Source organism: Oncorhynchus kisutch, linkage group LG16 (genome assembly GCF_002021735.2).
Source record: "Oncorhynchus kisutch isolate 150728-3 linkage group LG16, Okis_V2, whole genome shotgun sequence".
Lineage (NCBI taxonomy): Eukaryota > Metazoa > Chordata > Actinopteri > Salmoniformes > Salmonidae > Oncorhynchus > Oncorhynchus kisutch.
In genome coordinates this window covers 20577169-20603838 of record NC_034189.2, presented here as the reverse complement: position 1 = coordinate 20603838, position 26670 = coordinate 20577169, and the positions used below count along the sequence as shown (strand labels likewise).

Genomic DNA, 26670 nt, shown 5'->3' with positions numbered 1-26670 from the left:
AGCGGAACCAGGTTAGTTCCAACTGGGTTTGGATTGAAAGCCTACAGAAGTATCGTGCTCCAGGAACAGGGTTGGAGAGCCCTGTGCTAGAGTGACTCAAGACTGTTCCAGAGGCAGCAGGGCACCCTGGGTCTCAAATTGCACCTTATTTTCCCTATATGCCTCAAACTCCGATCTGGACCTTGAAGCCAGGTTCCACTGCATATTTTTGTTCCCCTCTTATCAGGGACTGATTTACACCTGGTCCAGGTGTGTGCAGTTTAATTGTCAGCTATAATTATTCATGAAACTTTGTCTAGCCCGAAGGTTCAAAAACGTCTGACGTCCCAGATTTGAGTAAAGTAGGTTGTGTGTTACATACGCCCTCCTATACGTTTTTGTTTTAAAGCAGTTAGGTGGCAGACCGCAATTAGTCCACCAGGGGGCAAGTGTACATTTCAAGGGTAAACCTGTTCATAATAGAATGAGTTTCGACAGTTTATCTGAGGCTCTCAGAGGAAGGAAGAGGTACACCACTGTCTCAACATATTTTGCAATCAGTCCGTACACCCGTTTGAAAAACATCGACTGCTAGGCGTTGACATTTTAACGTAGTTGTCGTTAGTATGTGTAAATTGGGATTCAAAACTGATAGGATAAACATTGATACAAATGGGTGGCTCAGGATCTGGTGAACAGGAGTGAAAAGTGCGCCGTTGTAACCCGCAGATCAGTGTGGACTGTAGCGCTACATTCCAAATGTCACCCTATTTGTCTGGTCAAAACTAGTGCATTTTGTAGTGAATAGGATGCCATTTGGGACAGAACCTCTCGACCCAACTTTACCACTTCTCTGTTCAGTTTAGCATGAAACCAGTTCTCAGCCAGGTCTCATAGACTAGACGTAACATAGTAAATGTAAATCCTTGACACTCAAATTAGTATGGTTTCTTTTACACGTGGTACGTTTGGTATAAGATCTATGGTTACTTCAGGAAAAAATGGAAGTTGGGTGGTTGGCTGGGCATATAACATGAATGTCTAGCAACCCAAAGGTTGTGAGTTCGAATGTTGTCACGGACAACTTTAGCATTTCAGCAAATGTTTGAGTATTTATTACTTTTTTAGCTACTTTGCAACTACTTAGTGTGTTTGCAAATCCTTCCCCTAACCTTAACCCTGTAACATATCATACTAAATAGTGTTTTGGATTTACATACAGAATAATACGAATTGCTCTTTGACCAGGTTGGTGTTCTGCAATAGCCAGGTATGGATTGGGATCCCCAGAGAAATAGCCTCAGGCATTACTAACACACCATTCCATTTTTCTCCTTGAGGTTCCCATACTGGCCCATTATTAGCACTCTGGCCAATCTGTTCCTCGAAACACCCAAATAGTATTCTAACTAGGCCCTTATCAATCTATAAGAACAGAATATATTGTCCACAGTCACTAAATTAGATTTCTTTTGAGATATCATTTGAAATGTTTTATGTTGCTGTGCCTTAGTACCAAAAGCCTATGTTGAGTGGAATCATTTGCATTCCCTATGCAAAGATAGGCTACCCCCTTTTTTTTTTAGAACTGCAGGCAATAAACCGCAGATGGACAATGGCACATCACATCTTGCCCGAGAACTTTGAATTTCCTGTTCTACAGAACCTGTCACCGTGACGCAAGTCTAATTAGTGATGCAATTGTGCTTGGATTATTGTTTTACTGTCAATGATGCCTTGCCATACACACCATGCACGTGGGAACGGGTTGAGAAAAGAGTAGTTATTTTGTGTGAATGTTGTTTGAATGGATGCTTTCTCACTCGTTGATGAAGCAAACAATGGGTGACTTACGTCTGAAGTTTCCCCCTCGACACATCACAACTGAGTGTGATATATCCTTCCTGTTTGGCCCTGTCCGGGGGTGTCCTCGGATGGGGCCACAGTGTCTCCTGACCCCTCCTGTCTCAGCCTCCAGTATTTATGCTGCAGTAGTTTATGTGTCGGGGGGCTGGGGTCAGTTTGTTATATCTGGAGTACTTCTCCTGTCCTATTCGGTGTCCTGTGTGAATCTAAGTGTGCGTTCTCTAATTCTCTCCTTCTCTCTTTCTTTCTCTCTCTCGGAGGACCTGAGCCCTAGGACCATGCCCCAGGACTACCTGACATGATGACTCCTTGCTGTCCCCAGTCCACCTGGCCATGCTGCTGTTCCAGTTTCAACTGACCTGAGCCCTAGGACCATGCCCCAGGACTACCTGACATGATGACTCCTTGCTGTCCCCAGTCTACCTGGCCATGCTGCTGCTCCAGTTTCAACTTCCACCTGACTGTGCTGCTGCTCTAGTTTCAACTGTTCTGCCTTATTATTATTCGACCATGCTGGTCATTTATGAACATTGAACATCTTGACCATGTTCTGTTATAATCTCCACCCGGCACAGCCAGAAGAGGACTGGCCACCCCACATAGCCTAGTTCCTCTCTAGGTTTCTTCCTAGGTATTGGCCTTTCTAGGGAGTTTTTCCTAGCCACTGTGCTTCTCCACCTGCATTGCTTGCTGTTTGGGGTTTTAGGCTGGGTTTCTGTACAGCACTTTGAGATATCAGCTGATGTACGAAGGGCTATATAAATAAATTTGATTTGATTTGATTTGATATTTGAGCATATTTTTGTGGTCGTCAGCTATCTCTTAATCAGCACTGCAAAGAAACAGCGTGTGTGTGTGTGAGAGAGAGAAATATAATGCATCAAAAGAGTCGCAGAGCGTATCAAAACCATAAGATTGCATTGAGGAATGAGGATATGAACTGCTTTTATTCCCCAGGTCCACTTTCAAATAAAATAAAATACTGTTTTTACACATTTTGGGTTGAGGTCCTTTTAATTGGTTTCTTCTGAAACAACTTCATCGGCTATATCACCAATAATCAGTAGTCGGTGTATTAACAAGGCCAGATAAATTTATCTTTAATCTGTCAAATGCTTTTCATCCCCAGTTCAACTGACTAGTGGGTGTAACTGCAGGCGTGTCAGTGTGCTTGACTACCCACCAATCATAACTACACTGAACACAACCAGGCCAGCAAGTCTCCCAATGTGGACTCAGCAGTGGAGAGAGAATTCTCAGTTAAGGTGGGGTTTTATTTGTAATCCATTCAAAACTATTTTGGAATTTAGAAACATTTTGTATGTGGACTACAAATAGATGAGATCCAGAGTAAATTACTCTTAAGTTTTGGCTCTGTATTTTTCACTTTAACTGAGAAGTGTAGGCTTACAAAAAAGCTGTCATGTAATTTTAGATGGAGAGGAGGGAAAGTTGAGCCACCCTTGTTTCTCGGAAACCAAGATGTGTCGTTTCACCAAATATTTAGAAAGAGGTTATCATTTCACGGAGTCTGTGAAAGAAGAAACCACACGGGAAATGCAGTAAGCTAGGTAGGTCCAAAAAACGGATTTTCATCAAGTCAAATGAGTTTATTAGAAGTTATGTGTAATTGTATTATTGTTCTATAGATCCATTGGGGCCTCTATAAGCTTCAATATGAAGTCCTAAACCTAGCATCCTTTTAGCTGTGTGGGCTAAGACAGTGCCTTTGAAAAGTATCAGACCCCTTGACTTTTTCCACATTTTGTTAGGTCATTTAAATATATTTTTTATTTTTTTTGGTAGTAAATGAAAAAATAAAACTGAAATTTCACATTTACATAAATATTCAGACTCTACTCAGTACTTTGTTGAAGCACCTTTGGCAGTTATTACAGCATCAAGTCTTCTTGGGTATGATGCTACAAGCTTGTCACACCTGGCTGTAACATAACAAAATGTGGAACACGTCAAGGGATCTGAATACTTTCCGAAGGCACTGTAAAGTCCAAATGTTTGCCTCGGGGCAAGTTGAGCCAATGGTTGAGCAATTATTTTCTTCCCAGAGGTAATGCAATGAATTATCACTTGGATATGAGGTAACAACACGTTGGGATATGAGGTAACAACAGGGCCTAGTCTGTTTAGAAGTGTTAAAAAAAAGAAGTACAAAGTGTTTGTTAGGTGTTAAGCCTGTGTTTACATTTTTCTTTTTTTATGTATGTTGAAGGCATACTGCAAACCGCATGCGTATCTGCTAGCAACTTCATACTGGACATGGAGACATGAGAATGGTATCCATGAGTTAAATGACCTCATTGCCAAAATGTCAAAGTATCCCTTTAAAAGACAAAGTGATTGTGTTGAATTGTGTTTGGGAAATAAAAAGGTAGACAGGGTTTTAAAGGAATTTGTAGGTGGCTCAACTTACCCTGTCCCGCTGCTCAATTTACCCCATAAGATGAGCTTTTTTACAAAAGCTATGTTTTCAAAACTGTTATGTTTACATGAATTCTGATTATTTCCATGGATACACAACACCCTGAAATATATGTAGATATCTTTATTTCCCCTGACAGAGTGATGCTGAATGTAAAAAATGGCTCAACTTACCCCACTCTCCCCTACTATAGGGTACATTTCCATCAACACAAACACACCGTTCTGTATTAGGAAACTAGCAAATAGCTAGAACAGAAGTTGTCTTTGTGCAATGGCTTTCACATATATAGATAGACAAGGCAAACTTGCACAGAGGATGTGGAGAGAGTGAGACAGAGATAAGCCATCTCTCGCTCTTAACAATTTGAGATGGTAGTGGCTGTTAAACTTTTTCAGGCAAACTTGACACTTCAGTCGTGTTAGACAGAAACCATCATGGCTAATAATCAAAAACAATTGCCAGTTTGGAGATGGCTTTTACGATTGATTAAAGCATCAGGAAGCGAGGCAGAGAAGTAGAGGTATGCTAAGAATGTTCTCTGAAGGTTTTTGCTAACATATATACAGTAGAATGTTCCCCAGATTCGGTCCTGGGGTCCTCCCTGGGTGCACATTTTGTTTTTTGCCCTACACAGGTAATTCAACAATCAAAGCTTGACGATCAGGCGATCTCCTGACAACTGATACAAAGGAATGTTCTTGCAACATTCTCATGAAACATGTCTAGAACATTAATATTTTATGTTCTGTGAACACGGCAACCATGTTCTTTGTATGTTTGGTGTAACATTGATGGAATATTCTCCTAAATTTCAATCATGCTGTAACTCTGAATTTCCAAGATACGGAATGAGTAGAGTCCTAATTCGTAATGCCTCTTTGCCTTGTTTCTTTGCAGTGTTGTACACAGGAATTCAGAGTCAAAGTGTCAGAAGCAGAATCAGAACTGTCAAGATGACCAATTCTAGCATCAGCCCCGGCTACTGCCCTCTCATCCAGGCCATGGTGAACGCCAGCGTACCCTCCAATTCCTCGGCTGAGGTGGGGGCTCTGAGCCTGGCCACGGTGTGTCTCCACGGCCTGGTCTCCTCCTTCGGCATCCTGGAGAACATCCTCATCCTGGGGGTTGTGGGTTTCCGTGTCCGCCGTAGCGTCATCAGCGTGTGGATCCTCAACCTGGCTGCCTCTGACCTCTTGGCCACGGCGTCACTCCCCTTCTTCACTATCTTCCTGGCCCGCGGAGGCACCTGGACCCTGGGCACCACCTTCTGCAAACTCCACTCCTCCATCTTCTTCCTCAACATGTTCGTCAGCGCCTTCCTGCTTGCGGCCATCTCTCTGGACCGCTGTCTGGTGGTTCACAAGCCCGTCTGGGTCCATAACCGGAGGAACGTGCAGCTGGTCGGCAGGGTATGTGGAATCATCTGGGCCCTGGCTGTGCTCTGTACGGTACCGTACTACCTGTTCCGGGATACTATTCATCGGCATGACGGGAGAGTCATGTGTTACTATAACTACGCTCAGTATCTCCCAGTTAGGGAGTTTGACCTAAAAGAGCTGTGTGAGGCTCGCCAGGATGCCCTGGCCTTCTCTAAGCTCCTCCTGGCCTTCATTCTTCCCCTGGTGGTCATTGTGTGGAGCTATGTATCAGTGACCATTGGTATCGCGCGGCGTGGCCGCAACCGGCACCCTTTCCGCTTCGTTAGACTAGTGGTAGCAGTGTTGCTGAGCTTTGTGGTCTGCTGGGCTCCATACCACGTCTTCAGCATCCTGGAGGCTGTAGCTCAGTATCGACCCTCCCTCCGGGGCCTCGTGGCCAGCGGCCTGCCCCCCACCGCCAGCCTAGCCTTCCTCAACAGTGTGCTAAACCCCATCCTCTATGTGTTCAGCTGTCCGGACCTGTGCCATAAGATCAGACAGTCCCTTGCGGCAGTAATGGAGAGCGTGCTGGCGGAGGACCTAGGGGAGTGGTCACGGCGACAAAGCACGCAGAGATCTTCCAGCAGTACCTCAGAGCTGCTGCTGAGGGGGAGGAGGTCCCTCAACAATGCCCCCAGCCTGAGAGGAAGAGACTTCAGGGCGGAGGAGGAGGCGGCACAGAAGACGAAGGAACCACACCCTGCTAACTGAGAAGTTGTTGCGTCAATGACAGTTCCGATGCCAAAGCCAGGTTCTGCAACAGTGGGATACATAATGATCCGTTTATAAATCATTGTATTTTGAATCCATGTTATGTACAGCATAGACACCAGAAGGATTGAGGAATATATCTTGTGTGTTTTGCAATGGTTTCAGTAGTGTTAAACCAAAGGCTAAGCAATGTGCTAGTATGCTTTTCTATTTGCTTTTGTACGGTACCCATTCCAAGTAGGCTCTGATGCACCCCTTTTCAATTGCAGACTTGCCTGCTAATGTAAATGGTGACCCACTGGTCTCGCTTTGGCAAGTCACTACTAGGGAATTTCTGGACGCTCTTAGTTATTGATGGTAAAAGTCCACTGGGGCAGACATGCTTGACCCAAGTATTCTACGACTTGCTGTACATATGATTGTGGAACCCTTGACAAATATCTTTTTAATCTATCCATTCTCTTGGGTATTATTCCTAAGGTGTGGAAGGTGGCCCTTGATCTCCCGCTCCACAAAGGTGGTGATCCCTGCCATCTTTGTAATTATCACACAATCTCAAAACTTTCATGTCTAGCGAAGATATTAGAAGTCTCTGTAAATTCTCAGCTGCTCTCCATTTTTAGATGGAAAATCTATTCCGAATGCTCACCAGTCAGGCTTTAGGCCAGGACAGAGCACCATCTTGGCTGCTTTATATGGTTAACGCGCTAGGAAACAGGAAACGGCACCGCACTGCCCTTTATATTGATCTGTTGAAAGCATTCGATATGGTTGATCATGCACTCCTGCTACGGAGGCTATCTGAAATTTGTGTAGACCAACTGGCCTGTAGCTGGTTCAAAAATGATCTACACGACAGACGTAAATGTACACTGAGTGTACAAAACATTAGGAACACCTTCCTAATAATGATTTGCACGCTCTTTTGTCCTCAGAACAGCCTCATTTCGTTGGGGCATGGACTCTACAAGGTGTCAAAAGCATTCCACAGGGATGCTGGCCCATGTTGACTCCAATGCTTCCCACAGTTGTGTCAAGTTGGCTGGATGTCCTTTGGGGGGTGGACCATGCTTGATACACACAGGAAACTGTTGAGCATGAAAAAACCCATCAGTGTTGCAGTTCCTGACTCAAACCAGTGTGCCTGGCACCTACTACCATACTCTGTTCAAAGGCACTTAAATATTTTGTTTTGCCCGTTCACCCTCTGATTGGCACATACACACTCCATGCTTCAATTGTGTCAAGGCTTGAAAATATTTCTTTAACCTGTCTCCTCTTCATCTACACTGATTGAAGTGGATTTAACAAGTGTCAGCAAACAGGGATCATAGCATTCACCTGGATTCATCTGATCAGTCTATGTCATGGAAAGAGCCGGTGCTTGGAATGTCTTGTACACTCAGTGTCTGTCTGCTGATGGAGTTCAGTCTTTTTTTTTTTACATAACCAAGGAGTGCCACAAGGCTCAATACTATGCCTTTTACTGTTCACTATTTACATTAAATGTTTGTCCCTGAAAAATAAAAATGGGCTTACATCTCTATGCGGATTCGTTATTTATTCATGTGCCCCATCAGTGCAGCAGGCCGTTCGCGACCCTTGGCTTTGATTCCATTCAAGAATCACTCACCGATCTTAAATGAGTGCTAAATGTTGATAAAACCAAGTAGGTTTTTTTCAGGTCTTGTGAAATTGATCCTAAAGACCTGCTTATCTGTATCCTGAGAGGAGCCCAAATTGAGCGAGTTCCCCATTGTAAGTCTCTATGGTGCTTTCGGAAAGTATTCAGACCCCTTGACTTTTTCCACATTTTGTTACTTTACAGCCTTATTCTAAAATGGATTACATAAAACAAATCCTCAGCAATCTACACACAATTCCCCCTAATAACAAAGACAAGTACAGGTTTTTAGAATTTTTGGACAAATGTATTGAAAATAAAAAACAGAACTTGTTTACATAAGTATTTAGACCCTTAAATTGAGCTCAGTTGCACCCTGTTTCCATTGATCATCCTTGAGATGTTTCTACCACTTGATTGGAGTCCATTGTGGTAAATTCAATTGATTGGACATGATTTTGAAAGGCACCTGCCTGTCTATATAAGGTCCCACAATTGACAGTGCACGTCAGAGCAAAACCAAGCCATGAGGTTAAAGGAATTCCCTATGGTGGTGCTGAGACAGGATTGTGTCAAGGCACAGATCTGGGGAAGCGTACCAGAAAATGTCTGCAGCATTAAAAGGCCCCCAAGAACACAGCCCGGCCACATTGAGCAATCGGGGGAAAAGAGCCTTGGTCAGGGAGGTGACCAAGAACCCAATGGTCACTCTGACAGAGCTCCAGAGTTCCTCTGTGGAGATGGGTCAACCTTTCAGGAGGTCAGCCAGCTCTGCAGCACTCAACCAATCAGGCCTTTATGGTAGAGTGGGCGACGGAAGCCACTCCTCAGTAAAAGACACATAAAGACTGACTCTCAGACTGTCTGTTTTAGTCTCTGGTGTATGTGTTTGTTAATATGTTTTAGTGTATGTTTAGTATGACTGGGTATGATGATAAGAGTTTCTCATACAAATGAATAAATAAGGTATTTAAAATGACTTTATTTACTGCAATAAGCAAGTAATCAAGACATATGACATTATTGTTGATATCCACAGATAGTCATTCATATGGCTGTATAAACTGAGGCAGCTATTGCAGTGCATTATAAGTTAGAGATGACTGTCAGCAGAAAGGTGAAGAAGATGGAAACACCTTTTCCAATTTCAGCCAACAGCATACATGCTCTCCCCACTAGGTGGCACAATTGCTGCTTTTTTCCCCATCACCAATTCTCAGCAGCCAAACCAGTGGAGTCAGTTCCTTGAGCAAGTCTATGAAAACACTGCATTGTAGTGTATGGCTGGTGTCACCACAAAATGTGTCCTCTCCTCTCAACCATCAAAGAACAAGAAATGGGTAACATAATACAGTTTATCCAGATTCTTCTTCCTCAGAATCAAAGGAACAGGAAACTCAAAAATGTGTCCAATCCAGTCTCTCTACACACTGTCACTCTCATCAGGATTCCCTCTGAGACTGAGTCTTACCTGTTTGGGGGCTGTGTGCCCCTGTCCCAGACAGGGCGTCAGTGACCTGCGGAGCTCCAGACGGGCGTCATGACACAGGAAGATGTAGAACAGAGGGTCCAACAGGGTGTTGAGGCTCGTCAGGCCATAGCACAGCCGGTAACACAGGAAAATGGAACGCTCCAACTCACAGGGGTCATCTGTGAGGAGCAAGGAGACGAAACGGTACCCCCCGACGAGGTGGTAGGGTCCGAAGACGACGATGAAGATGACGGTGATGACGATGAGGATGCCTGTGATTTTGTGACGGCCCTGGTCGGAGACGGATGGCGAGTGATGGAGAGTCACACCTATGCGGGCAGAAGTGTAGCTGTAAGGGGAGGGTGCGGGAGAGAGATAGAGGCCAAGGTCAAAGGTCATGTCAGATAAATATGTTAGATGTGACTTAACAAGACTCCTCATTGACACATCCTTTTGCATGTAATGTGACATGTTAATATAAAGTTGTTTATAGTGTTCACTTCATATTTATCAAAGCATTTGACGGACACATGTAGATGCAGAGTGCAGGACACACTCCTCCATTTCTTTATGCAATCACACATAACATGTCAGCCAAGCATACTTCATACTCCGTTTCCCACTCACCCCAGTATACCACAGGGCAGCAGGAACCCCATGACAACCGTAGCAATCTTAAAGTGAGCATATCTGAGGCTGACAGGGTACTGCTCCAGACACAACAGCCTCTCCGCATCAAACACTGACGGAAGAAGCCCGCCCAAACAGAACAGAAAGGTCAGTGTCCAGACCGCCACCCCCAATACCGCTGCCACCCGCACGGTCCGAACGCCACGACTACTCAGCGGGTGTACTATTGCCAGGCAACGGTCCAGTGCGATGATACAGAGGAACACCACGCTAGCGTAGACGTTGACGTAGAAGACATAGCCCACGAACTCGCAGGCGGGGCGGCCGTAGGGCCAGCGGTGCGCCCCCTGGAGATAGAGGATCCAGAGAGGGAGGGTGAGGAGCTGGAGGAGGTCAGAGAGCAGCAGGTTGAGGATGTAGACCAGCTGACAACCACCCCCGCCGGACCGACCCAGTTGGTACAGTCCCCAGAGGGACAGCAGGTTGCAAGGGAGACCGAGTGAGAAGGCCAGGCTGTAGATGTAGGTGAGACCAAGTGTGTCGGTGTTCAGGGGGAGGTTGCAGCTGTCATTGCTGTTGGACATGGTCTCTGACAGTCTCTGGGTGAGGGGGGATACCCTCAAAGTCCCCTGACAAGAAACCAGGTACTACAGTACACAGGTGCTTATTTCACCCTCTGGTGCAAATCTATATTCCCAGAGAGAGACAGTGGTGTGACAGTCTCTGGATTTATATCCATTCAATTCATTCATAAATACAATACTTCTGATAGAAAAGGTGGAAATAGATGCACTCGACAGAGGAAGTTTTCTAATCCAAATCATTCATAAAATCTATAAATTCATATGCATGTGATATGTCCATATTGTTTCTATTGGCTCCTAGAGTCAGGTATCCATCACGCAAATTCCATTCTGCTTAGGATCCAGTGATCTCAAATCCTGGTGGAAAACCTGAGGAGGAGAAGGATGAAGATGATAGGAGGATCATGACCAGATTAGTACAGCATTTCTACAACATTAAATCAGACCATTACACAAGCATGTACAGTATTGTGCTATGTACAACAGTTGCATTGGAGCATGAGATTAAAAGTGAAACCCATACAATTTAAGCATAAAAAACGAGAAGGAAAAAAAATGGCCAAGAAAACAACTTATTTTGAGAATCTTTTCAGTCACCTCACCCATACAGCTCTAAAAATCCATGCAGTAGAAATCGTTCCACAAACCTCTTCTTCCCTCCAGCTGCTTAGTGTACAACACAAAGTGACTGTGTCTGCTGCTGAAGGAACACAGCGTCATAATCCTCAGGGCCTTGTCTATTCTCTGATTGTTACCCTGGACAGGAAGCCAACTTTTCCAGGCTTAAAGGGCAACATCCTGAGAACCGCAGGAGAACCCCTTTCTTTTCCTGAACAGAAACACTCACTCCTCTCCGCCCTCTTTCTCCCTTTTCCCTCGTTCTCTCACCGTTAGAGGAGGAAAAAAAGTGAGTGAGAAGGAGACAGGTTTTATGAGTGTAGGGAAGGAAGGGAAACATTCTAAGTGCTTTATGGATGGATGGATGGATGTGACCATTTCTCATGGTTGGGGAAACTAAGGCAAAGCATTTAAGAAACAAATATTCTGTAACATAACATATTTCCCCTTTGTCTTCTCTTAAACAATGGATGCCTCTCACTGCGTGTGTGTGTTTCTGTGTCAGAAAGCAGAGATAACAGGCCACAGAGGCCATGTGATGAGAGGATCAGCCTCTGCACCGGAGAAGGAGGAGGAAGCAACTGACAGGCTGAGATTACAGCCTAACAAAGAGACAGTGTAAATGCAACACAACGCGCACCACTCAACAGAAAAAGGAGTGTGTAATGTCAATTGACTGTACTCGGATGACAGTAATTACATCTTTATTGAGACTTCTTACTGGGGCTTTTAGGTGGAAAAGTATGAGTGTGACATATTTTTCCTTTGAACAAACATATTTGTTGACTGTGTACGACTGTGGTATACAGTATGGTCATAATTTACACCAAGATTACTTTGTAGCTCAGGCACAGGGAAAAGCTACGACTACACAATTCAAATTGTTTGAGGAGAATGGGAGTGTGAGACAATGTTGGCTAGGCTGTATTTTTAACACATGATATCATAGAGAGGAGATTGTTATCTTTGTCATCTTGTACTTTCCCTCACCAGACTGAAATCCAATATGTAATCTGACAGTTCCATGGCACCACATTCCCTAAAGCCAGTCTGAATATAAATAACTTTTCATCAGTTTTTATTGAGTCATGTACTTCCCTTTAATGTTATTATGTATTTATGGTGGGCTTTGGAGTTATTTTTTGAATTTGTCAAATTTTTCTCAAGATTCTGTTGAGCAATTTTTAAAATCTTTGACAGAAAAGTGCCAATTGATGGTCAAATACGTACAACATCTAAAATACCCATCTTGGGCCATCTTTAGATTCATGTCTCATTCCAGCTTGGTCTTCCTCCTGGAGCTCCTGCAGCACAGCCTGCTGCAGACATAGCCTGAGGCCCAGAGAGAGGCCCCGCTGAGGGCCAAGAGCAGCGCCGCCACGTCCAGGCTGTGGTAGGAGTACCAGGGCAGGCTGTAGGCTTCGGTGCGCAGGTGGGACGCTCCACCGTTCCTCATCACGTACTCAATCCAGAAGGTGGCACTGGCAAGCGGGGACAGGGGCGTGTCGCGGTGCAGGCCAGAGAGCTTCTGCATGTTGTGGCGGTAGGACTTATTCTCCAGCACATCCCTTAGGGCCTCCAGGAAGTCCTCTGTGGTGAGAGTGGCGGCCTCCAGCACCCGTGCCACCCCGCGCACCCGCAGCCGCAGGACATTGTCAAACTGGTCGAAGAGGAGCGGCAGGCCCAGCACAGGGACCCCGTGGTAGATGGCCTCATACAGGCCGTTGGTGCCTCCGTGAGCCACGAAGGCGCGGGTTTTGGGGTGGCCCAGGAGGTCGTTCTGGGGGAGCCAGTCCAGTAGCAGGGTGTTGTTCCCCAGGGAAATTGGTCTTTCTCCCAGGAACCTCCACACCACCTTGTGGGGCAGCTTGGCAAAGGCTTGGGCCACTGCTTCGGTCACCTCCTTAGGCAGGGCAGACACCAGCGTTCCCAGAGACATGACCACCACCCCGTGCTTTCCAGAGCTCTGCATGAAGGCCTCCAGGTCAGCAGGAAGTGGCTCAGCTGGACGGCACTGGAAGCCCCCCACATAGACCACATTGGGCATGGTAGGCCGCGGGAACTCAAAAACAAAGTCGACCCGCATCAGCCACACGTCTGCTGAGCGCTGCATGGAGAGCAGGTCAGCACCAGGGGGGAAGTGACGTTGGAGCAGGTTGGCGTAGAGTGGCAGGATGACCAGGTGCTCCTGGAGGAGGATGACCAGGTAACGCAGGAAGTTCTCTGTCCTCTGCAGGAGGTCCATATTATCGCTGAACAGGGAGTTGTACATCGGAACATAGGAGGGCAGCGTGGGGGCAACAGTCATGTGGGCCTCGCCTGCGTTGAGCCAGCGGACATTATAAACCATGGGCATGCCTAGGTATTGGGCCAGGAGCACTCCAGCAGGGAAGGCAGGGTCGGTGAGCATCAGGTCGAATCTGGACACCCTCAGTTTGGCGACGAGGACGGAGTCATCCAAGATGGTGGAGATCATGCAGAGTGCCTCGCTGTGAAACATCATCAACATGGCCGCCGTGTCCTTCTGCTGCTCCAGGAAACGGAGGACCGGTAACATCCTGCGGAGTTTCAGTGAGCGCTGCATCAGGATGGTGTAGAAGTCAGGACCCAGGTCCTCACCCGCCGGAGGAGGAGCAGGGTTCACGGTGATAGAGGTGTAGACAGGGGAATTCTGGGGAATGTACCAGCTCTTGGCAGAGCGCAGCACGGTGAGGTTGTGACCTCTGGAGTGGAGCTCTCGGAGGATAACCTCCATGTTGAGCCAGTGGCTGCCATCCTCTGGGAAGACCAGGATTCTACCTCCCCCACTGCCGTTACTGCAGCAACCCCGAATTAAGATGAGGCAGAGTATTCGTCGAAGGACCACCGCTGTTCCACCACACATGCCCATTACGTCATTGGAGCTGGGAACAAACAACAAGAAAATAAACATGTTTGTTTACGATCTCAGGAAAATGTTCTCTTCTCTTCTCTTCTCCACGATAGTATATGTTATATTTAGAAAAAGTATACAAAAGAAATGGTTTGATTTTCATGAGCAGTTTTAGCATACAGAATGCAAGGACTGAGAAAGAGATTACATGGTCTGACTATAAAGTAGCTTTATCGAGGTATTGTCTTTTCTGTACAAAATAAATTCCATAGTCGACATGTCCGCCTCTGCAATTGGCAGATGTCCAAATGTCCACTGGGTTATTTTCTAAAGCTGTACATGCTGAAACACTAGATAAAACTGTTATGAAGGAAGGGAGGGGGACATTTTCTTACATTGTGTGGAAACACTATTCCCATGTTATGCTACTCTGAGAATGAAGCATCAAGCCACACAGTAGATGCACGATATGATGTATTCTCAACAGAGTTGTCACCACCTCGTACCACTATGGGCAGATTGGTTCCCTAAGTTACCGCACAATATAACTGTATGGTTTTTCAATCTGGATGAAATACAGAGATGAACACAGTACAGTGGACCTTATCAGTCAATTTCCTCCACTCCCACGTTATAGACCCTCTCCATTCACTGATGCATCAGTACCAAATCAGTACAGGCATTACAAATACTACATGCTCAGTAGACACAGATACTACACAGTCCACACCACAGGAGGTTGGTGGCACCTTAATTGGGGAGGGTGGGCTTGTGGTAATGGCTGGAGCGGAATAGGTGGAATGGTATCCAATACATCATATGCCATTCCATTCGCTCTGTTCCAGCCATTATTATGAGCCGTCCTCCCCTCAGCAGCCTCCACTGGTCCACACACCCTTTAGCTTTGGCCATTTACCTAGATCTGGGTTGCATTAATTAGGGCACACACTGCAACAAAACGTTTTGCAAAGGAAAACGAAAACAAGCATTTCTAAGTCCAGATAGTACCTCCTTGTTTGAGGCTGTTTTGTTGCATTTGGTGCCTAATGAAAAGGACATTGGTGCAATGACATCACATCTCAGGGGCTGAAACCCTAGACAGAACCTGACTCTACACTGTGCTCCCATCAGGAACTGCAGAACCCGTCCTGTCTGGACGGGTGCAGCAGACACTGGACATGGGTGACCTGACCTGGAATGTTTATTACATTGATGTGCCATCAGGTTATCCAGGGTAGGCAGTGGTTCCCTTGTGATAATCTAATGATTATGATTTACATACACTTAGGTTGGAGTCAGACTAGGGGACAGTATTTTCATTTTTGGAAAAATAACGTTCCCCAAAGTAAATGGGATATTTTGTCAGGACAAGATGCTAGAATATGCATATAATTAACAGCTTAGGATAGAAAACACTCTAAAGTTTCCAAAACTGTAAAAATATTGTCTGTGAGTATAACAGAACTGATATTGCAGGCAAAAGCCTGAGAAAAATCCAATCCGGAAGTGCCTCATGTTTTGAAAGCGCTGTGTTCCAATGCATCCCTATTGAGCAGTGAATGGGCTATCAACCAGATTACTCTTTCTCCGTATTCCCCAAGGTGTCTACAGCATTGTGAATTAGTTTTATGCATTTATGTTAAAGAATACCCGTAAGCGGCTACATTGTGTAAGTGGTCACCTGATGGCTCTCAGAGTGATTCTCGCGTAAAATACAGAGGTAGCCATTTTTCCAATTGGTCCTACTGAATAACCAATTGTCCCGGTGGATATATTATCGAATAGATATTTGAAAAACACCTTTAATTGATTATTAACAACGTTTGCCATGTTTCTGTCGATATTATGGAGCTAATTTGGAATATTTTTCAGAGTTTTCGTGACCGCAATTTCCGGTCGATTTCTCAGCCAAACGTGAAGAACAAACAGAGCTATTTCGCCTACAAAAACAATATTTTTTGAAAAAAGGAACATTGGCTATCTAACTGAGAGTCTCATGAGTGAAAACATCCGAAGCTCATCAAAGGTAAACAATTTAATTTGATTGCTTTTCTGATTTTCGTGACCAAGTTACCTGCTACTAGCTGGACATAATGCTATGCTAGGCTATCAATAAACTTACACAAATGCGCGTCTTGCTTTGGCTGTAAAGCATATTTTGAAAATCTGAGATGACAGGGTGATTAACAAAAGGCTAAGCTGTGTCTCAATATATTTCACTTGTGATGTTCATGAATAGGAAGATTTTCTAGTAATATTTATGTCCGTTGCGTTATGCTAATTTGTGTCAGTCTTTGATTACGCTCCAACACATTTTTACACCACTCCACAAATGTCTTGTTAACAAACTATAGTTTTGGCAAGACAGATAGGACATCTACTTTTTGCAAAAATGGTTTACAGACAGATTATTTCACTTATAATTCACTGTATTACAATTCCAGTGGGTCAGAAGTTTACATACACTAATTTGACTGGGCCTTTAAACAGCTTGGACAATTCCAGAAAATGATGTCATGGCTTTAGAAGCTTCTGATAGGCTAATTGACATCATTTGAGTCAATTGGAGGTGTACCTGTGGATGTACACTGCTCAAAAAAATAAAGGGAACACTTAAACAACACAATGTAACTCCAAGTCAATCACACTTCTGTGAATACAAACTGTCCACTTAGGAAGCAACACTGATTGACAATAGATTTCACATGCTGTTGTGCAAATGGAATAGACAACAGGTGGAAATTATAGGCAATTAGCAAGACACCCCCTATAAAGGAGTGGTTCTGCAGGTGGTGACCACAGACCACTTCTCAGTTCCTATGCTTCCTGGCTGATGTTTTGGTCACTTTTGAATGCTGGCGGTGCTTTCACTCTAGTGGTAGCATGAGACGGAGTCTACAACCCACACAAGTGGCTCAAGTAGTGCAGCTCATCCAGGATGGCACATCAATGCGAGCTGTGGCAAGAAGGTCCTTGTGAAGATGCTGGAGGAATAGCTACAAACGTATCTATATCCACAGTAAAAATCGACATAACCTGAAAGGCCGCTCAGCAAGGAAGAAGCCACTGCTCAAAAACCGCCCCAAAACAGCCAGACTACGGTTTGCAATTGCACATGGGGACAAAGATCGTACTTTTTGGAGAAATTACCTCTGGTCTGATGAAACAAAAATATAACTGTTTTTAGCCAGAATGCCCATTGTTATGTTTGGAGGAAAAAGGGAGAGGATTGCAAGCTGAAGAACACCATCCCAACCGTGAAGCACGGGGGTGGCGGCATCATTTGTGGGGGTGCTTTGCTGCAGAAGGGACTGGTGCACTTCACAAAATAGATGGATCATGAGGAAGGAAAACTATGTGGATATATTGAAGCAACATCTCAAGACATCAGTCAGGAAGTTAAAGCATGGTCGCAAATGGGTCTTCCAAATGGACAATGACCCCAAGCATATGGACACAACATGCAGACTTGTTTATGTGCTGCTGTACGTTTTGTTGCCAACTTTACTTTGCTACCTGACAACTTTACAGTTTCTACTTTTTAATTAGTTTATATTTTTTGTTTTTCCCTCAACTTTTTTTCATTCAACTTTTCACTCCGGACGTTTTATCTGGACATGGTTCGTCAGGACTTCCAACAGCCAAAGATAAGTAGTAACATTAACATGATGCCTTCTAATTGCAGTCGCTGTACTCATAATATACAGGAGAACGATCGCCTTACGGCGAGGATAGCTGCGCTGACGGCCCAGCTTCAGATGCAATCGTTAGGCAAGGGTAATATCAGTGTAGGAAAGGATAAAACAGCGTCTGTGCCACCAGTAAGTACAGATAGTAGTATAAATCCCCTTGCACGGTCCCCGCAGCCAGACAACTTTCTCATGGCTTCTGGAGGGAAATGCTGTAGAAATGCTCAACCGGTGTCGCTCATTCAGCCAACAAACTTTCAACCAGTTCTCCCCATTTAAGCAGAGAGCCAGAGGCCGAGCCTCCCCTGGTCTCTACTCATCCCATTACGGGATGAGACACCGAATGCTCCCACCATTAGCTCTGACAAATTGAAAACTCGTCATTGGCGACTCCATTATCCGCAGTATTAGACTTAAAATGAATCATCCAGAGATCATACACTGTTTACCAGGGGGCAGGGCTACCGACGTTAAGGCTAATCTGAAGATGGTGCTGGCTAAAGCTAAAACTGGCGAGTATAGCGAGATTGTTATCCACGTCGGCACCAACGATGTTAGGATGAAACAGTCAGAGGTCACCAAGCACAACATAGCTTCAACGTTTAAATCAGCTAGAAAGATGTGTCGGCATCAAGTAATTGTCTCTGGCCCCCTCCCAGTTAGGGGGAGTGATGAGCTCTTCAGCAGAGTCTCACAACTCAATCGCTGGTTGAAAACTGTTTCCTGCCCCTCCCAAAAGATAGAATTTGTAGATAATTGGCCCTCTTTCTGGGATTCACCCACAAACAGGACCAAGCCTGGCCTGTTGAGGAGTGACGGACTCCATCCTAGCTGGAAGGGTGCTCTCATCTTATCTACCAACATAGACAGGGCTCTAACGCCACAATGAAATAGGGTGCAGGCCAGGCAGCAGGCTGTTAGCCAGCCTGCCAGCTTAGTGGAGTCTGCCACTAGCACAGTCAGTGTAGTCAGCTCAGCTATCCCCATTGAGACCGTGTCTGTGCCTCGACCTAGGTTGGGCAAAACTAAACATGGCGGTGTTCGCCTTAGCAATCTCACAAGGATAAAGACCTCCTCCATTCCTGCCATTATTGAAAGAGTTCGTGATACCTCATAACTCAAAATAGGGATACTTAATGTTAGATCCCTCACTTCCAAGGCAGTTATCGTTAATTAACTAATCACTGATCATAATCTTGATGTGATTGGCCTGACTGAAACATGGCTTAAGCCTGATGAATTTGTGTTAAATGAGGCCTCACCTCCTGGTTACACTAGTGACCATATCCCCCGTGCATCCCGCAAAGGCGGAGGTGTTGTAAACATTTACGATAGCAAATTTCAATTTACAAATAAAAAAAAAAAAAGCTGTTTTCGTCTTTTGAGCTTCTAGCCATGAAATCTATGCAGCCTACCCAATCACTTTTTATAGCTACTGTTTACAGGCCTCCTGGGCCATATACAGCGTTCCTTACTGAGACCCTTGAATTCCTATCGGACACTGTAGTCATAGCAGATAATATTCCAATCTTTGGTGATTTAGATATTCACATGGAAAAGTCCACAGACCCACTCCAAAAGGCTTTCGGAGCCATCATCGACTCAGTGGGTTTTGTCCGACATGTCTCTGGACCTACTCAATGCCACAGTCATACTTTGGACCTAGTTTTGTCCCATGGAATAAATGTTGTGGATCTTAATGTTTTTCCTCATAACCCTGGACTATTGGACCACCATTTTATTACGTTTGCAATCGCAACAAATAAGGGAAGTGGATGGCTGCAAACTTTCTACTTTTAAACTCGGACAAAACAGAGATGCTTGTTCTAGGTCCCAAGAAACAAAGAGATCTTCTGTTGAATCTGACAAGTAATCTTGATGGTTGTACAGTCTCAAATAAAACTGAAGGACCTCTGTGTTACTCTGCACCCTGATCTCTCTTTTGACGAACATATCAAGACTGTTTCAAGGACAGCTTTTTTGCTGTCTCTGCCTGGCCGGTTCCCCTCTCTTCACTGGTTTTCTCTGCCTCTAACCCTATTACAGGGGCTGAGGCACTGGCTTACTGGTGCTCTTTCATGCCGTCCCTAGGAGGGGTGCGTCACTTGAGTGGGTTGAGTCGCTGACGTGGTCTTCCTGTCTGGGTTGGCGCTCCCCTTTGGGTTGTGCCGTGGCGGAGATCTTTGATCTATACTCGGCCTCGTCTCAGGATGGTAATTTGGTGGTTGAAGATATCCCTCTAGTGGTGTGGGGTCTGTGCTTTGGCAAAGTGGGTGGGGTTATCCCGCCTGTTTGTCCCTGTCCGGGGGTATCATCGGATGGGGCCACAGTGTCTCCTGACCCCTCCTGTCTCAGCCTCCAGTAGTTATGCTGCAGTAGTTTGTGTCGGGGGGCTAGGGTCAGTCTGTTATATCTGGAGTATTTCTCCTGTCTTATCCGGTGTCCTGTGTGAATGTAAGTATGCTCTCTCTAATTCTCTCTTTCATTCTCTCTCTCAGAGGACCTGAGCCCTAGGACCATGCCTCAGGACTATCTGGCATGATGACTCCTTGCTGTCCCCAGTCCACCTGGCCGTGCTGCTGCTCGTTTCAACTGTTCTGCCTGCGGCTATGGAACCCTGACCTGTTCACCGGATGTGCTACCTGTCCCAGAACTGCTGTTTTCAACTCTCTTGACACAGCAGGAGCGGTAGAGATACTCTTAATGATCGGCTATGAAAAGACAACTCACATTTACTCCTGAGGTGCTGACTTCGACAACTACTGTGATTATTATTGTTTGACCATGCTGGTCATTTAAGAACATTTGAACATCTTGGCCATGCTCTGTTATAATCTCCACCCGGCACAGCCAGAAGAGGACTGGCCACCCATCATAGCCTGGTTCCTCTCTAGGTTTTGGCCTTTCTAGGGAGTTTTTCCTAGCCACTGTGCTTCTACACTTGCATTGCTTGATGTTTGGGGTTTTAGGCTGGGTTTCTGTACAGCACTGATATATCAGCTGATGTAAGAAGGGCTATATAAATACATTTGATTTCCAAAGTTGTGGCGAAATGGCATAGGGACAACAAAGTAAAGGTATTAGAGTGTCCATCACAAAGCCCTGACCTCAGCCCTGTAGAAAGGTTGTGGCCAGAACTGAAAAAGCGTGTGCGAGCAAGGAGGCCTACAAACCCGACTCAGTTACACCAGCTTTGTCAGGGGGAATGGGCCAAAATTCACCCAACGTATTGTGGGAAGCTTGTGGAAGGCTTCCCGAAATGTTTGACTCAAGTTAAACAATTTAAAGGCAATGCTACCAAATGCTAATTGAGTGTATGTAAACTTCTGACACACTGGGAATGTAATGAAAAAAAAAAAAAACTGTAATAAATAGTTCTCTACTATTTTTCTGACATTTCACATTCTTAAAACAAAGTGGTGATCCTAACTGACTTAAGACAGGGAATTCTTACTTGGATTAAATGTCAGGATTTGTGAAAACTGAGGTTAAATGTATTTGGCTAGCGTGTATGTGGACCTCAACTGTAGCTAGAAAAAACAACCTGACAAATGGATGCCTTGTTGGAATCATCATGTAATGTACCTTTTGCAGGGTTCGAAGAGTGGAACGTCAAATATAATGAAAGTTAAGACCAGACAGAGGCAGCATACAACACGTGACTTTATTCATGACAGTCAAGGCAACCACCATCTCCCTCATTGCTAGCTGTCGGGCAGACGAAGTACTGCACTGTAGACTTGTTTGAAATATCATAACAAATTCATAGTTTTTACCCTGACCTTTAGACCTCTTGGACATGTACTTTCGCTTTGTATATACAGTGGGAATGGGACTTCTCCGGCCACTTTATTGGTGCCTGAGCTTTGGCTTCTACAAAATGGATGTGACTAACTGCATTACACCCATTCTACATGTGTGGCTTCCCTGCTGTGTGCATGCAGAATAAAATAATGGACATGGGCTTCTGTTGTCACTGAGAGGGAAGACTGACTAATGGACTTAATTTAAAGGTAAAGGTAGACCTAAATGCATGTTCTTTTGCAATTTGTGGGTTATGCTTCTGTTGAATCATGAAAATAGACAACATCCCTGTGAATGCATTTGATTTATCAAGCTAGAATTTCATTTTAAATCGGACGCTTTGACCTGCATTTTTTAAATTATTTACACTTTGATATGGAATATTTGTTCAAACCTTATTTATAATATAAAGTCAACATGGAAAGTATTCATTTAGGTCTACCCTTTACTTTTTCCACATTTTGTTACGTTACAGCCTTGTTCTAAAATTGATTAAATAGATTTAAAAAATCCTCAATCTACACACAATACCACATGACAAAGCAAAAATACATTTTTAGAAATGTTTAAAAAAATGTTTTTTTCTACATAAGTTGAATACATATGTAAATAATATTTTTTTTAATACATTTTTACTTTATTTTTTCATTGTTGTAGAATGAGCCTTTGCTATGAGACTTGAAATTGAGCTGAGGTGCATCCTGTTTCCATTTATCATCCTTGAGATATTTTTACAACTTGATTGGATTCCACCTGTGGTAAATTCCATTGATTGAACATGATTTGAAAGGCGCACACACCTGTCTATATAAGGTCCCAAAGTTGACAGTGCATGTCAGAGCAAAAACCAAGCCATGAGGTCAAAGGAATTGTCTGGGTATCAAAAAATGTCTGCAGCATTGAATGTCCCCAAGAACACAGTGGCCTCCATCATTCATAAATGGAAGAAGTTTGGAACCACCAAGACTCTTCCTAGAGTTTGCCGGCCAAACTGAGCAATCGGAGGAGAAGGGCCTTGGTCAGGGAGCTGACAAAGAACCCGATTGTCACTCTCTGACGGCGCTCTAGAGTTCCTTTGTGGAGATGGGAGAACCTTCCAGAAAGACAACCATCTCTGCAGCACTCCACCAATCAGGTCTTTAAGGTAGAGTGGCCAGACGGAAGCCACTCCTCAGTGAAATGAACATGGCAGCCCGCTTAGAGATTGCAAAAAGGCACCTAAAGGACTCTCAGACCATGAGAAACAAGATTCTTTGGTCTGATGAAAACAAGATTGAACTCTTTGGCCTGAATTCTAAGCATCACATCTGGAGGAAACCTGGCACCATCACTACAGTTAAGCATGGTGGTGGCAGCATCGTGCTGTGGTGATGTTTTTCAGTGGCAGGGGGAGACTAGTCAGGATGGAGGGAAAGATGAATGGAGCAAAGTACAGAGAGATCCTTGATGAAAACTTGCTCCAGAGTGCTCAGGTCCTCAGGCTGGGGCAAAGGTTCACCTTCCAACAGGACAACGACCCTAAGCAGACAGCCAAGACAATGCAGGAGTGGCTTGTAAATCAGTTGTGAAATGCTATGGAGTTTGCATTGCGAATTCTTCAGATGAAATGTGTCTATATATTGGTCTTTTAGTGCCACCTATCAGTTGTAACTGTGGATGATACATTGGTCTACGACTGAGCTGAGTTGAGCAGTGTATCAGAGGCTATTGCTTGTGTATCTTGGCTACATTTGTATTTACATTTTGGTAAAAATTGTTTGTCAATATCAGTTAATAATAGCCTATGTCACTCTGGTTGTTGAAGTTATGTTGTATGGTGAAATTTGTTTATTTGTGAGTAAATCTGGCTTTGATAATAGCCAGTGCTTACTCAGCTACTGACCTCACCACAGGTCATTGGTTTATCATGTTTATCTGCTGCCCTTCCCTGCTGCAAGACATCACAGTTAGACTATAGAACACCATGTACTCAACCCAGACACAAATTGCTTATTGGAAATTTGTGACAGGCACATGAAAAAGTATATGTTTTCATGTGTAGTACACAATTTTGTGTACATTGCACAGATAAAGACATTAGGTTACTTAAGACAGGAAAGATTGCTCTATAATGTGAACGTTTAGCAACCCAACAGTTGTGTGTTTGAATCTCATCACAGAAAACTTTGGCATTTTAGCTAATTATCAACTTTGCATTTACTTAGCATGTTAGCTAACCCTTCCCATAACCCTAACCTTAACCCTTTAACCTAACTCCTAACCCTAACCTTAACCCTTTAACTACTTAGCCAGCAGGTTACCTAACCTTAGCCCCTAAACCTAACCCTAACATTAACCCCTAACATTAACCCCTTAGCTAACATTAGACACCTAGCTAGCCTAGCTAACATTAGCCACAACAAATTGAAATTTGTGTAATGTACTCATGCGTTATGAAGAAAGAAAATAGTGTAATGTTGGCATGAAAATGGTCGAATACACACAGTGTACTTTTTCATGTGCCTGTCACAAATTTCAAATAAGTAATTTGTTTATTTCACAATAAGCTGTTGATAGTCTGTACTGGAGGTTTACACAGGGTTCTGAACTAGAATCCATCAGCATCAACTGGCTCCACTCTCTCACAGTATGCTGTGCATCATTTAGAAATTATTCAATTCAGTATATTACTTTGGATGATTATTATGGTTATTTCCTGATCTCTAAAAGTCATGGAGCGTCCAGCCTTTTATCATATTTTATGCTAATATCCAGTTGAAAAATGATCAGTTTAAAAATGTACATCTTTCTGTAAAGCAAAATGCATGCATATTGGTTTCTTTTTGAAAGATTCTTATAAAAATATTTTTTACTACAACAATATATGCTAACTATGTGATGTTTTTGCCTAACAAAGGCAATAGAAACTATGGTAATCCAAACTTACAAAACATATAGTGAGATACAATGCATAGAGCGATGCAATATATCTATCGCCTACTTCTTCAAGTGCACTCTCATCATATCACGGTAGCAGCAGTGTGCACGGATAGCCAGTCTCAGTTTCACTGAGAAGCACAGTTAGTGTTTAGTGAAAGACATGATAAACTCACTGTGACCTGTAACACAAAGACTGTCCCTTGTCCTCTTCCTCGTCGCTAGTTAATACACGAGATCCCAGATGGACTGGTTTTTATAGTCGAGCATCACACCAACAAACAAGCAACTAACTCCTCCTCTGAGTTAGATAAGGAAGATGAGGGAGGAATGCCATGTTCGGACATCCTGGGGGACAGCTTGTATTCTAAGCAGCCGGGTAAAGAACATTGAGCTCCTCACCCCCCATGGTGGAAGGGATTTGTAGGGTTGCCCATTTTTAATAAGAATCAACTTTGAGTGTTGTTTATTTCACATGGAAGCCATTAGAAAGCTTTTTATGGTTTTAACTGTTTGTAGAAGTTGTAGACCATAAAGATGTTTAATTTATGCAGTTACTATATCTGTAGGCCTACTGGTACCTCATATGTGTACACTGATTGAGGAAATGCAATATGAAAGAAATTCAATTCCCAATTAATATTGTGTTACATTTTTACTAGATCCATTCATTTTAGCATACTATATCACAATTTAGCAAGTCACAATTGAAGATGAAATTGTATGGAGGGGTATTTACTGAAGCCGTTGAACTATCACTGCTAATGTCTGAGTAAGCCATCACAGTTATCCATTTCATGTTCCATAAAGTGCAAAGTTGTAAAAATGTTGTTAAGTCGAATGTGTCTTATGACTCACAGCTCTATTTCATCATCTATACACGGCAATGACTTAAATATCTAAGGAACAATGCCTTTTCAAAGTTAAATGTCTGACTGGCAAGATGTCTAAGATATTGCATACACATACCCTTTTCACTCTACTGAGCCAAGCCAAGCTGCACTGTAGGCCTACTTGCCAGGTTACGCATCCACCACACTATAGTTACTGGAAAGGACAATGTGAAAAGAAAACATCCGAGCCAGCACCGTAGGGTTCAGTTTAGCATTATAGCGAAAGTTAACACAGAGCAAATAACAACATGGTTAAATGTGACACAGGGTGTTGTTCTAAATGGACCTTGACCAACTATGCGCACAGCAACAATGACACTCCAGCCATGGACAGAAGAGCAAAACAGTACCTACGTGATGCCAAAATCTATGTGGAATCTCTATATTACTTTGTTCAACCCAACATCACATAAGTGAGACATTCAGGTCAATTATCTATACGAAACAAATGTCAATATGTACAAAACATGACATAGACTCACCAGGTGAATCCAGGTGAAAGCTTTGATCCCGTATTGATGTCACCTGTTAAATCCACTTCAATCATTGTTGATGAAGGGGAGGAGACAGGTTAAAGGAGGAGCTTTAAGCCCTGAGACTATTTATACATGGAGTGTGTAATCTGTGTGCCATATTAAAGAGTGAATTGCCAAGGTAAAAAATATGTAATTGCCTTTGAACCAGTGGGTGCTCCTCAGAGGAGGAAGGGGACGACCATCCTCAGTGAATTTTATAAAAATAAAATAAAAAAAATACTAAATATATTCACGTCACCAAATAATTGATTAGCTTCCGCCCTCCTCTGGGTACATTGAATTCAATACAAAACCTAGGAGGCTCATGGTTCTCACCCCCCTCCATATGACAACTTCTGGAGACATCCTCCAACCTAACAGAGCTCTTGCAGCATGAACTGACATGAACTGAGTAATTTACTCAGAGAGAGAGAAAGACAATGGTTTAACAGTTTTGAACAAATTCATTTATTCAAAAATGTATTCACTTTCACTTAACACATACTTAGCTAGCAAATGCAGCTTGCTAGCTAGTTTAGGCTACTCAAACACCCGGCTCAAACAGAGGGATGCTATGTTAGCTAGCTGACTATGACTATCCAACACAACACTAGAACTCTTCCAAGTAAGTAAGCTT

General features: G+C 43.8%; 2 protein-coding genes and 1 pseudogene across 6 annotated transcripts; 1 reads left to right on the top strand and 2 right to left on the bottom strand.

Annotated features, from left to right (window-relative positions):
- The first annotated feature begins 2973 nt into the window (after positions 1-2973).
- Positions 2974-7963, top strand: LOC109906451 (prostaglandin D2 receptor 2). Of its 2 annotated transcripts, XM_020504156.2 has the most exons (3): positions 2974-3110; positions 3281-3416; positions 5186-7963. In XM_020504156.2, exon 3 carries the CDS (start codon positions 5242-5244, stop codon positions 6415-6417), a length of 1176 nt encoding a protein of 391 aa, XP_020359745.1. In that variant the 5' UTR covers positions 2974-3110; positions 3281-3416; positions 5186-5241; the 3' UTR covers positions 6418-7963. The 2 variants fall into 2 exon arrangements, with proteins under 2 accessions (XP_020359745.1, XP_020359746.1); XM_020504157.2 differs by lacking the exon at positions 3281-3416.
- Positions 7964-9003: 1040 nt separating this feature from the next.
- On the bottom strand, positions 9004-11607 carry LOC109906838 (probable G-protein coupled receptor 132). Its single transcript, XM_020504685.2, has 3 exons — positions 11374-11607; positions 10140-11095; positions 9004-9861 (listed from the first exon to the last, which is right to left on the bottom strand). Exons 2-3 carry the CDS (start codon positions 10724-10726, stop codon positions 9465-9467), a joined length of 984 nt encoding a protein of 327 aa, XP_020360274.1. The 5' UTR covers positions 10727-11095; positions 11374-11607; the 3' UTR covers positions 9004-9464.
- Positions 11608-12031: 424 nt separating this feature from the next.
- LOC109906450 (UDP-glucuronosyltransferase 2C1 pseudogene) lies at positions 12032-26049 on the bottom strand (annotated as a pseudogene). Of its 3 annotated transcripts, none has more exons than XR_002257400.2 (2): positions 26001-26049; positions 12032-14247 (listed from the first exon to the last, which is right to left on the bottom strand). The product of XR_002257400.2 is annotated as a UDP-glucuronosyltransferase 2C1 pseudogene, transcript variant X1 (transcript). The 3 variants fall into 3 exon arrangements; XR_002257401.2 differs by lacking the exon at positions 26001-26049 and adding an exon at positions 25595-25619; XR_002257402.2 differs by lacking the exon at positions 26001-26049 and adding an exon at positions 24802-24870.
- Between the last annotated feature and the right edge of the window lie 621 nt (positions 26050-26670).

Bases quoted from the DNA above. Each gene is read 5' to 3' on its own strand.
- LOC109906838 (XM_020504685.2), bottom strand. From the start codon at position 10,726: ATGTCCAACAGCAATGACAGCTGCAACCTCCCCCTGAACACCGACACA. The intron at 9,862-10,139 runs GTGAGTGGGAAA...CTCCCCTTACAG, and splicing joins CTGCCCTGTGGTATACTGGG to CTACACTTCTGCCCGCATAG.
- LOC109906451 (XM_020504157.2), top strand. From the start codon at position 5,242: ATGACCAATTCTAGCATCAGCCCCGGCTACTGCCCTCTCATCCAGGCC.